At 38.8% G+C, this 12561-nt stretch overlaps 1 protein-coding gene across 2 annotated transcripts in view; it reads right to left on the reverse strand.

The window, feature by feature from the left end:
- Positions 1-1107: 1107 nt before the first annotated feature.
- myo3a (myosin IIIA) overlaps positions 1108-12561 on the reverse strand; it is a 70083-nt gene continuing 58629 nt past the window's right edge. For both annotated transcript variants that reach the window (XM_041969094.1, XM_041969095.1), the window contains 4 exons: positions 10596-10687; positions 8510-8550; positions 3408-3689; positions 1108-1609 (listed from right to left, as the gene is read on the reverse strand). In XM_041969094.1, the coding sequence (XP_041825028.1) occupies positions 1495-1609; positions 3408-3689; positions 8510-8550; positions 10596-10687 (530 nt within the window). In that variant the 3' untranslated portion in view covers positions 1108-1494. The remainder of the gene's footprint in view (positions 1610-3407; positions 3690-8509; positions 8551-10595; positions 10688-12561) is intronic.

Consider the following 12561-nt stretch of genomic DNA (forward strand, 5'->3'; position numbering starts at 1 on the left):
ATCAAAAGGTAATTCCCAAAGAGTTGAAAACATAAAATATGTCAGCATGATGTGCAGTTTGCCCTTAAAAGACGTGAAGAAACTGTTTTGTATTTATTTATTTTTTACCTTTCACTTGCTGCTGAAACAACTGGAATTTCCCCAATGGGGAGCAAATAAAGGGCTGTGATCTTATCTTAAAAAAAGAAGAAGTATTAGATCTAAAAGAAAACTTATCTACAGCAGGTGAACAGGATCTGAAAGTGATGAAATTAAGAAAATAGGAAAACAAATCCAACAAAGACCTGACACAGGACCTAAAAGATTCCTCTGAACCTTCAGGTTATGCATACTGTTCACCGAAGCCTCATCAGGAATGGTCTCCATGGAAGGCGGCTGTAAAGAAGCCTTTCTTAATGGAGGGAAACGGGGAGAAAAGGCTGAGGTATGCCACAGGACACAAGAACTAGACTGGTCTGATGGAGTGAAAAATCCTCCGCAGAGAGCTGAAATATTGTAGGATCATTTGGATAAAGAACAGAACAAAAGGCAGAAAACATCCAAAAGAAGAGCTTTGGAAAGTTCAACTATTCCCAAAGACTACTGAAAGAAACGATAAGAAGCTTGTCTAAGAGCCTGTTTAAGACTAACACAGATATCAAATACTGACTTGTAAACTTATTAAAAAAGTAAAAACTCATTTTTTTCCACTGTTTTTCTATTTCTATTTGAATGTTTCAAGTTGCTCCGATTTCCATGTTGTCCTGGAAATATGCAAAGAATTGAGAGGGGATTTTGCAGAGTACAGTTAGTTTCCTGCCAGTGTGCAGTGGGCACTCACTAACAATCCCTGTGGCAAAGTTCCTGCTTCAAAATGTCAGATAAAGGTTGGAGGTTGAATCATGAGAGAAACGAGTGGAAGAATACGGCAGGAATTCATAGAGGTTGGTTTAATAGCACTGCAATCAGTTTCAGGAGAGAGTCACAAGAAATAAGCTGTTCAGCTGAAATGGAGGCTTGGAAACATGATTGTGTTGTTGTTGAAAACCTTGATAGTGTACATGTAATAAAAAGTCTGGCAAAGTATGAATTCTTTCAAAATAAGAGACCACTAAACATGAGAAAGAATTTAATGTAGTTTGTGTTTGAATGAAGAAACCAGACACGGCAGCAAAGACAAGAATGCACATTTCTTACAGCTTGAAGCTGATTTCATATAAGCTGATAAAGTCTTTACAATGACTTCAATGCACAGTTTCAAAGCTGAAGAACATCACCTGCAAGCTTTTACATCAGAAAAAATACTGCTTTAATCAGTGGCTGGATTTAAGATCGTAAAATGAAACCTTCATTTACAGCAAGTTGAAAGAGATTTTATTATTTACAGTCTATTCTTTGACATAACCAGTTTGTAAATCAGACATCCGAATCCTGACTAAACAGGATTGTCATGTATGACTTGTTTGTTATGGTAGTCAGTGCTGCGTGGTGAGGACAGTGTCGTTCTCCTTGTCTTCAGTAGTGTTTGATGAGCTTTCGTCTCTGCGATGTCTTCCTCAGCAGATGCCTGTAGTCGTATGGATTGTCCCCAGTCCGACTCTCTGTGGAAGACATCCGGGGAATAGAACGCCTGTCAACACAACACAGGACACAACTGAGGAATTTAAATGTAACGGTGGATGTGTATATGTGTATATGTGCAGGAGATGCTTTGAGTAACAGTAGCAAACAAAACAAAATAAAAAAGGGAGAGAAGAAGACTTGTGTTCAGTAAGAGGTTTTCATTATCGTTTATCATCTTCAGCCATTTTTCATGTGCGCTGTGCATATGAGGTGATGAACAAGCAGATCCTTCTATGGTTTACATCTCTTTACCTTTCCCTTTTTTGTATTCACTCAGCTTTTCTATTTGCTTTAGTTTCACCCAACAAAGATGCCTGCAGAAAAGTTGATATTTTCAGTTACATATCATGAGCAACACAACTATGCCCTCAAGTCTCTGTTTAGCTGCAGCCTCTGTATTTAATTATTTCACTAAGATGACCATTAAACAGTTTTTACGAAGTGGCACCAGTCAAAAGTTTGGACACATTAAATCTTATGAGGAGGTGTGTCCAAACTTGTGACTGTTACTGTAAATTTGCTTTAATTCAGTTAAAATGAAGGATCAGTGTGTCACATCCTCCTTCACATGGGCCAACAAAGACTTCTGGACACATCGCATCCTCTCTTGCAGCCTCTCTCCTTTATAAAAATGAAGACATATGCTGAACAATTTCCAGGCCACATGCCAGAGGATGGATGAGAGAGGAGGCAAAGAGAACCTTAGCCATTGTTTATGTCATTCATTATACCTGTGCTTCTCATCCTGACAAGTCTGTCGAGAAAAAATGGTGCAATAACAGCTGAAAAAAAAATAAAATAAATAAAAAAACAGTGTGCTGACTTGTGGGGTTCACTCTACTTTTCAACAAGCTTTCCAGTTTTCTAGTAGAAAGCTAAAACATGCTAAATATCCAAATATCCATGTCTATGTGAGAACTGTGAGGTGGAGGAGACTATAACACATGCAGCAATTGCTTGTCCAAAGAACAACACAGAAACACAACCTTTAAGAAAAGAACTGAGGAAGTCAGGGTGGTGTCAGATAATTATTAAATTCCTCATGAACTGAGAATATCGAACTAGTACTATAGGGTTGAGTACTAGATTTTCTTTGAGTTCAGTAGATACATTATTAAACAGACTAAGAACAGAAGAGCAGAAGTTGGTGATAATGCATCTCATACACTGGTTGCCAACCACCATTAAAAGCTAAGATGAAGAAGAAGAAGAAGAAGAAGAAGAAGAAGAAGAAGAAGAAGACAAAGAAGAAGACTACGAAGAAGAAGAAGAAGAAGAAGAAGACGACGAAGAAGAAATAGAAGAAGAAGAAGACGAAGAAGAAAACGAAGAAGAAGATGATGAAGAAGAAGAAGAAGAAGAAGAAGAAGACGAAGAAGAAGAAGAAGAAGAAGATTACTGTGGTTACTGTGACCATCTGTACCAGCACGCCCTACCCACTTGCACGTTTAACTTCATGTGACAAAGCAACAATGACAATGCCGCGAATAAAAAGATGTGTAAAATATATATAATAAAAAGTAAAAAAAGAGAGTGTATTGGAGGGATAATCATGCATCTTCCCCTCTAAAAACCTTCTTATCCATGAGGCTGATGGATCAGTTTCACTGTCTCATAACAAGATGAGGAGGAGTTTCTTGTAGCCCAGGTCTTTTGGCTCCAGAAGTTTTTCTCTAACTGGACCTACTTAGAAATTTACTTCAGACTGGTGTGGTGACACTAGTGATCCGGTGCCACCCTGGCCACCCCTCCAGCTCCGCCTCTGTGTGTCAGTGTTTTTCTTGCTGAGGATTTTGATGGCGTACCTGTTGTCTTTGGCAGGTCTGGGAAGCTCTGGTTCAGTGACAGCCCTCTCTCTCGGCTGTCGACTGGAACCTGCTGGTCTCTGCTCTGTGGACTGCCGTCTGTCTCCGTTCTGCCTCCTGTCCATAGACCGCCTCCTGTCCATGGACCGTCTCCGCTCTACAGACTGTCTCCGCTCAGGCATTCTCCTGGGTGATGTGTTTGCTGTGGACATGGAAGGTGCGGACCTACTGGTGGACAGGGTGTGGTAGTACTGGTCATCTACATCCAGCAGTTTACCTGGACTAGAGCACAAACAGGGCAGGATGAACTAAGAGTGAGGTGTTGAGACCTTTTATACACATTTAGCATAAATTTATTAATACACCCCTCTGAAACAACCATTACTATAGGTTGCCTGTAGTTTTTTAAAACAAACTCCACTGTAAGCAATAAATTATCAGTTGCAAAACATAAGCTGCACTTTGTAATTAACCCAACAGAAACCTGCAGCTGTTAAAAATCACACAATGAGTGTGTGAGAATAAGTTTGCTTGCTTCAAAATGACACAGGAATAGTGTCTGCCTGCTTCTAGTGTTGCGACACCACATGGCATCCAAACATCAGTACCAAAGGATGTCATGTACAGTCTGAGAAGCCAACGAATTTGACACAGCGTCTCAACATAATGCTTGTTTAGTCTTGTATGTTATGAATCCAGCACACCTTTGCTCTTTAGAGCGATGACTTTATCCCGTCTTAAAAGGTCAAATTTGCTTCCTGCCATGCTGTTGCATGTTTAGCTCAGCTTGAGCTGAGATGTTGGACAAAGCCTTTGGTCAACAAGTAAAACTAATGCAGCCGCTATGAAACACAGTGGTGTCAATGAACCCAGTCAGGAGCATAAAAAATCTCACAGATTACTCCGTAGTAGTGACTGATTTTGCTTTAAGCTAGCAGCCCTACCAGACTTCCACGTTCACAGCCTCTGCATGTCCTTTCCTGATACCTGAATGCTCATACTAGTGTAAACAGAGCCAGGTGAAAGTGGTGCCAAAAGTATTTGAAGAAAGTTTTTAGTTTCAAACATAATTTTTGAAGAGCTGAAGACATCATTTAAGGTGTTTTGGATAAGTAAAACCACCATTTCCAAAGGCTGAAATCAAACGTTTCAGGAAGAAATTTAGCCAAACTGATAAATTTAGCCAAACACAGTGTTCAAAACAAGCTTGAATTTCTTCTACAAGAAGTTATTTCAGATCCTTATTTTCTCTCACTACAAGAAAACTATTTCTGTATTGAACAAAAAGTAAAAAAAAAAAAAAAAAAAACTCTTCAGGAATTAATGAATTTTTAATTAAATTAAAACTTTACTGTGACCTCAAGCCAAAAAATAAACTTTATCACAGACCTCTCCTGTAATTGTGGTTTCATTTGCAGATTTTTTTTCTTTGCATTATTAGTAACTTTAGCATGAAGGAACAGTATTGTACAACAGAATAATTGTAACATACTGTGGGAAAAAAGGGATGAAACCTTCAATCTAACCTCCATCACATCAGAAGCATAAACAGGAAAAATTTTTAGACTGAGATCAATAAGTTTCACACATCATTACTAACACACAGTGATGAGCTGCTGCTGAGCTTGAGCTCAAATATAAACCTGACCTTCAATATTTTTGGAGGAGGGGAGGGCATACAACCATCCCACTAGTGATGAAGATAAATGTGCTGCCTGTGACTGAGAGTAAAATTTCTCCATTACTCTCTAGACACTGGCAGAATAATATGACTGACGTAGCAGTGGAAAAGGAAGATCTGAATGACACTGGCTCATGAAATATTTAGTCATCTATCAAGTTAATCAGCTGTTACACACAGCGCTGCATCTGTACTAAAAATAAATTATCCAGGAACACTGATGTAGAATACGTAGTTGGCACTATGATGAAATTGTCAGCATTTTATCTCATGCTCTTTGGTCATAAAACAATACAATTGTAGGGACATGTACTTCTAACACAGGGTTGTCCAGTTCCGGTTCTCAAGGCCCACAGTCCTGCAGACTTTCGATGTTTTCATGCTCCAACACACCTGATTCATGCCCAAGCATGTTGACCCGTTAATCTGATTCAGATGTGTTGCAGCAGGAAACACCCCAAACATGCAGTGAACAGTGAATTATTATGGAGTGTAATGTCTGTCATCTGATGAATCATCCATAAGGACAGTGCAGTTGAAGTTTACTTATAAATTACCTCCCTCCAAGGCAGAGATGAGGCCTAAACAAGAAGATCTTGGAGAGCGAGGGTTTCTGGAGAGCATATTTCTCCAGTTTAAGTCTATCTTCATTGGCTTCCTCTTAAATCTAGGATGAAATTTAAAATTCTTCTCCTCACACAAAGCTCTCCAAGACCAGACTTCATTGTTTATCAAAGAGCTTATGGTTCCATATATTCCCAACAGAGCACTTCGCTCTCAGATTGCAGGTGTGGTTCCCAGAGTCTCTAAGAGTACGATATGAGGCAGAGCCTTGGCTATCAGGCCTCTCTCTTATGGAACCAGCTCCCAGTTTGGGTTTGGGAGGCAAACCCAAACTGGCTGGAAACGATAGGCTTAAACTGCTGAGGGATGTCCCACGATGCTCTGAGCACTTCCTGGCTAAAAGTTGCAATATCTTTTGGTCTCTCTTTGCTGTCCTCTCCACCACAACCAGTCGAGGCAAATGGCCTCCCTCCCTGAGCTGCGTTCTGCCAGAGGTTTTTCCTTCCCGTTAAAAGGGAGTTTTTTACGCATGTAAAGAACACAGAAGACAAAATGCTCCGTATCTATCCGTAAATACGTCTTTAGTCTTCATTGAGTTTTAGACGTAAAGCTTCTGTTTGAGTTCAGTCAAAGCTTCTGGTAATTCCGACCTAATAACTTGGTTAAACATAGCGATGTGGAGAATATTCCCTTTCATCCATTGTTTGTTCATTCTTGGCTGTCCAGCAAATAATATTAGCCTGAGGTGAACCTGTAAAGTCATCTGCTTCCCAATATAGACAAGATGCCACCCGGGCCATAGTCAACAAACCAAAAACATTTCACATCATAACCATAAATCATACCAGGCCACAGATGTACTGTCTGACATACTGTAGTTCTTATATTTCTCCACCACAACTGCAACACTTCCTTCTTTTAGCTTTCTGCTAACTTCATTGTGTCAGCCTGCTCGTACTGCTGTAAAGCAATAAACATATTAGAGTTCAGCATACGTTGCTGCAGCCAAACTGGCAAAACACATAATATAAAATATATAATAAAACACATAGTATTGTATTCTTACATTTTGCATTTTTAACTTATGTAAATGTGCAAAAAATAACAAAACAGTTAATATCTGATCACAATGGCTCTAGCATTTAGATATCTAGCAATTATTGCTAAAGTTTATTTGCTATGACACAAATCAGGCAGAAAGCACGTTCACTGTGTTATTGAATATGATGTGAAAGTTTTCTGTTATCCAACAGTGTAAATAAGCACGTATCTCATGGCACACTGAGGTTAAATAGTATGCTGTGCATTATTGTGCTTAATGCACAGTACACGTTTTTTTTTGTAAAGAACAGGTTTAGTTTTGTCTTTGGATGTTAGGGGACATTCAAACCATCTCTTTTCATTTGAATCTTGGTCCTTATGCTTAGAAAGTCCTTTTTATTTGGGGAGGTGTGGATGTGCACAGAACTCGTTCTCGGTCCGTTTCAGATGAACAAAATTCAGTGGAATGCAAAGCAAAGTGGATTGTGGGTTTAGCATACAACATTGTGGGTAAACATCAATGCTGTGCACTGAACAACCAAAACATACAGGTGATTCTGGCGAGGAGAAACGGCTCATTGTCAGATGTGGAAGAAAGTGATAAAAATCCTAAGAGAAATATGATCAACCCAAGACTGCTAGGGCTCTGATTCTGCTCCATGTTTTGCTTTCATATAGTGGAAACAGACGTTGCTCTACATTAACTAATAGCGAGTTTTCTTCGTTGTGTCTCGCCTTTTCCTTTAGTAATTCTTGATGGAGCTCCGCTTCTGGTGAGGAGGTGAATACGTTATTTAAAAGATCTTGATTGTTTGAGTACGTGCAGTGTCAAAGCAAACTCGGTCTGGATGAATGTTCTGCTTCTGGTATGAATGCACTCTTAGTCTCAACTGCATGTAAACCATTTCATTCTTGATAGCTGTGATATTACTAATATTCATTCTCTTTGCAGCATTAAACTCCAGGAACACATTTTTGATGCACCGAATCTCATCACACTCATTGAACAAAGTATAAAGTAGCTGATTATGGCGATAAAGTGGAGCTCTGATACAGTTTCTCTTCCCATTTCTCCTTCTTTCTGTCTTCACCCACTTATTACCATCACGTCCATATACTTTACTCTTTACCACCCACATTTTCCATCTCCCATCCTCTGCTGTCAGCTTCAACCAAAGACGCCATCGTTCCTGTTGACCTTCTCATCCTTAATGATGCATGTAAACTGCTCCTGTCCATTGCTGGCTTTATTTATCTGCTAACAAATTATTACCCTTGATGTTTAGGACTGTGGTGAATTGTGTGTGCTCACATCAAGGTGGGTGTGTGAGCCTCTTCAAACTGCTGTGATAAAGCACTTTGGCCCATGCTTGTTCAGCCATCCCTATCTGTCTATCTTCACCCCCTCACTCTGGGTGGTTTACTCACCTTGTAGCTTGTGTGACTCATACATATGCATGAAAACACAAAAAACACACACTCTGTAGCAACTTCTTTTTTCTCCTCTCCACTGTTTCTTAAAAGATCATGCAATTATCTACAAAACAATACTGATGAAAACCATTAGCGTGACATTATGTGTCTGACTATGTTCAGGCAGTGTTACTAATGGAAACGATGAGGCTGATTAATTTAAGTAAGAATGTGTGTGATGCTGCACATCATTAAGTTTGGACCCAGATACTGTCCTTATGTTGGAGCGGGGTTAGAGTAATTACTCCAAATCATGAGTGGCAAGTGGGCAGACTGCAAGCCAAGGTGTTAAAAAAGAAGTGATATGTTGTTATTTACACTGAGAGAAGAACTGGACACTTACTCCTCTTTCCTGGGTTTGCGTTTATCATCCTGGACAGATCTCTGAGTGGAGAGAAACAGAAAACAGATGATCAACAAACCAATGCTTGTTTTCAATAACAAGTTTTTGAAAAGTGTGTTACAATTGGTGTTAATCAGTTTATAAAGGTTCCTTGTGTCCACCAGTTATAAATCTAATGCTTAATCAAAATCACATTTCTTGTAGAATTTCTCAATTAAACATTTCAAATGCTAAATACCAACATCACCAATATTTCAGGTCATCCAAACAGATAATAGTGGTTAAAGAAAGTGCTTACAAGCTAACCTTACAACTTGCTAAACATCAACTGATAAACTCCATCCATCCATCCATCCATTCATCCATCCATCCATCCATCCATCCATCCATCCATCCATTCATCCATCCATCCATCCATCCATCCATCCATCCATCCATCCATCCATCCATCCATCCATCCATCCAGCCATCCATCCATTTTTTATATGTGCTTATTCCAAATACAGGGTTGCCAGGTTTTCCAGAAAGTTTTTTAAGTTTAATCAAAGTTCAAATTTATTGAATCAAAATCATGACTGGCCCTGATAGACTGGTGACCTGTCCAGGGTGCACCCTGCCTCCCGCCTGCTAATTACTGGGATAGGCACTCTAAATTAGACTAAGTCAGGGGTGTCAAACTCAAATACACAGTGGGCCAAAATGAAAGAATTGGAACAAGTTGAGGGTCGAACTGGTTCAGCATTTATTTCAAAACTTTTAAAAATGATCTTATTGCACACATTGAACCTGGAACTAACAGAGCCTATTAGTTATTGCCTATAAAACAACATTAATCATTAAATAAATTTTAAAAAAGAGTCTGTTCAAATCTGTTGCATTTATTTCTTGTGGTTTTATATGCATTTCTCTCTTTCAGAGTAATTTTAAGGGAAACATTTTCTGCAGACTAACAACTGTCAAAAATACCGTACAAATACCCTGAAATAGCCAGATAAAAATGCTAAAAATTAAACTGCATTAAAGGTCAGGTCAGACACAGCTTTGTCCTTTCTACAAACATACTCTTTGTTTTCAAAGACCACTTTTCCTTTTGACATTTTTAGATAAGAGGGGTTGTTGACAAAGTTGAGTAGCTACATCAGGCTGCTAAGAAGTATGTGCTCACAGGCCGTGATTGACGCTCCAACGGACTGGCAGTGCATTGTGGGACCTGTAGTTTTGTGGTGGTGCATGCACTCTGTCAGCAGGCCAGCTCTAATAGTGATTAAATATGATCATGTGAGCCAAAAATAATTTATTTACGGGCCAGATGTGGCCCGCAGGCTTTGAGTTTGACACAAGTTATCTGGAAACAAGCTCATCTCAGATGGAAAAACAGTGGACATGTTCTGTGGTCAGAAAAGTCCATGCTTTGGACAGACCGTCCAGGTAAGTGGAGGTGTAACAGTCAGTAACTGTGATGGTTTGGGGATACATTAGACAAGCCAAGGCAAGCTTGTTTGTGTAGCACAATCCAAAGACAGGGTAATTCAAAGGGAGTTAGCATTCATGGTGTGGACAGCTTGCATATGTGAAGGTGCCACTGATGCAGAGAAGTATAACAGAATTTAGGAGAAACATATGCTACCATCAAAGTGAGGTCTGTGGTTATTTCAGCAGGAATATGGCAGACCTCATTCTGCTTCAAAGAAACAGTTTGCGCTGAACTGTTCTGCACTCCACATCTGTCTCTAATAGAACATGTATGGAGCATCATGAAAACAGCAACAAGCACAAAGACTGTTTGCTAAAAATCTTGTAGGCCGCAAGAAACTTCAGTAAGCTTCCCATGGTAAGTTTTTAGATCTGCAAAGTATACTGTAAGCTTTGTCCACAAAAACAAAACTAAATAAAAAAATAAAGAAAGAAAAACATGACAGCATTACAAAAACAGTCTGATATTTCTGCCTTGGAAACATTTGTGCTGAAAAGAATGAACTCAGAAAAAAAGCTAATCAGTGTGTATTTGTAAAAGCACAAAGGTGGGAAAGCAAGGCTTTGTTGTTGAAAGTATCTGAAATCAATCACCATCTTTTCTCTGACTTACATGAATGAGGGTGTAATAGGTGGAGTCCTCTGGTGTGTTCAGGGTCTTTGGCTGTTGGGTTCTGCGGGGGGTTCTTGACAATCTTTTGTCAGCTGGAAAGTAACAAAGACATTTACAAATATTGCACCATTGTTTTGTTTTTGTTTGTTTTTTTGTCCCACAATTAACCCAACAAAACATAAGAGGATAATTCAAGAGAAAAAACATTAAGATGTTGTTTATCATTACAAAATGACCTCAGTTTAGCAGATTTCCTTTCATTTAATACATAGCCTACTACATTTATGACCCAGACTCGTGATGTACACTTTACACTTGTGTTTTTTTGTCTTTCTTTTTAAACACCTGCTAAAGTCACTTTCAGTTCTACCCAATAAATAGCAGGTTTTTTTTCTTTCAGGTGTTCTTTGGGTTAATATTTACCAGTGCAATATATCTCTGTCAATATCATCCACATTGCTTCAGTAATGTTAAGGTTCGGAGAGGATTTATTGCTCCATCAAGACTTGTTGTTGCCCCTGAGTTTCAGTCCAGTTCTTGTGTTATTTGTCATAATTTTCTCCACATTTCCCCTTAAAAATGACTTGTCGATGGCCACCTTGAAACCATTTCTGATGAGGATTCAGTGAACAGTAAATGGATGTCCTGCAGGGCTAAATGCATGTGTGTTAGATCATTACTGTTACTTATGTATTATTTTTGCTAATTTCTTAAGGGTATTGTCGATACTGTTGAAAAACTGTATCTTTAGAATTTTTTTTATAAATATAATTTAGGAAATAAGCTGTTGTAACTAAAGGTAATATTTAAAATAAATTATTTTTTAAGTTCTTTTGTGTAGCCACAACTCTAGCTCATCCCTTTTCATGTTTGAATGATATGTAGGTCAGTGAAAAAAAAACCCAACAAAACAAACATATTCCTTTTAAAATAGTCAAGTTCAAGCACAAAATGAGTGAAAAATTAGTCAATGACCAAAGAAAAACTTTAAAACTGTGACACACCTTCACAAAGCCTAGTGAACTATTGCTTAAGGGCACTTTAAATGCTTATTACATATGAAGTGAAAGGAAATGTGGGATGGATCAACATAACAGAACATTAAAAGTCAGGTGAGTGCTTTGTGTTTAGTTTAAACCTTTAAAGAAATGCAGAGGATTTAGTGTCTGGTTGTTTTTCACCCTGAGAGCTGGTGGGATCTGCATGCCTGACTGAATTACTGGGAAACCCACCCCTGACTTAACCGCTGGACCCAACGCAAATCTTGTGGGAGTGGGCGGCTACGATATGCAGACAGGTCCTGAACTTGCTCGTTGATGGAGAGTGCAGCTAAGGTTTGTAACAAAATAAAGGCTGGAGAATATGAATCTAAAGAAATGAAAGGAAAATCATATTGTAACATCCTGTAGTTCATCTTCGTGCTTTTGTGACACTCGGGGATGTTATGGGTGTGTGGTGAGTGGGCAGGAGAAGTGTGCTGATGGAGTCTGTGTTTGTGAGTAGGAGAAGAGATGTTCAGAGTTCGGTACCGTGTACTGCGTGGTTGCGACCAACAGTAACCATTTTTTTGAGACACTAAATAAAGTGACAGATACAACCATCCTATGTTCTCGTTGCTTCCTGGTCCTGTGGACATTACAATATGTATTCTCTCTAGATGTTCAAATTTAATGTGATATTGACACATTTGTTTAGCTAATAGACTTTTTTATATATATATATAACTACAGATATTTAGACAGCTTATGGTGTTTGGCCTCAGTTTGCATGAACATTGTAATTCAAAACAAATACTTTTGTTAAATATAATTTTATTGTGTTATATGTGGATATAAACTTATTTTACTTGGCCTATATCTGGGTCAGCGGGTTTGGATGCAGGAGCGGGATTGAAAAACAGTCCCACACAGGCTACCATGAGGCCTTTGTCCAGTTTTCATTTTTAACAGAGATTATGTGAAACAAC

Source organism: Melanotaenia boesemani, chromosome 18 (genome assembly GCF_017639745.1).
Source record: "Melanotaenia boesemani isolate fMelBoe1 chromosome 18, fMelBoe1.pri, whole genome shotgun sequence".
In the NCBI taxonomy this organism is placed as follows: domain Eukaryota; kingdom Metazoa; phylum Chordata; class Actinopteri; order Atheriniformes; family Melanotaeniidae; genus Melanotaenia; species Melanotaenia boesemani.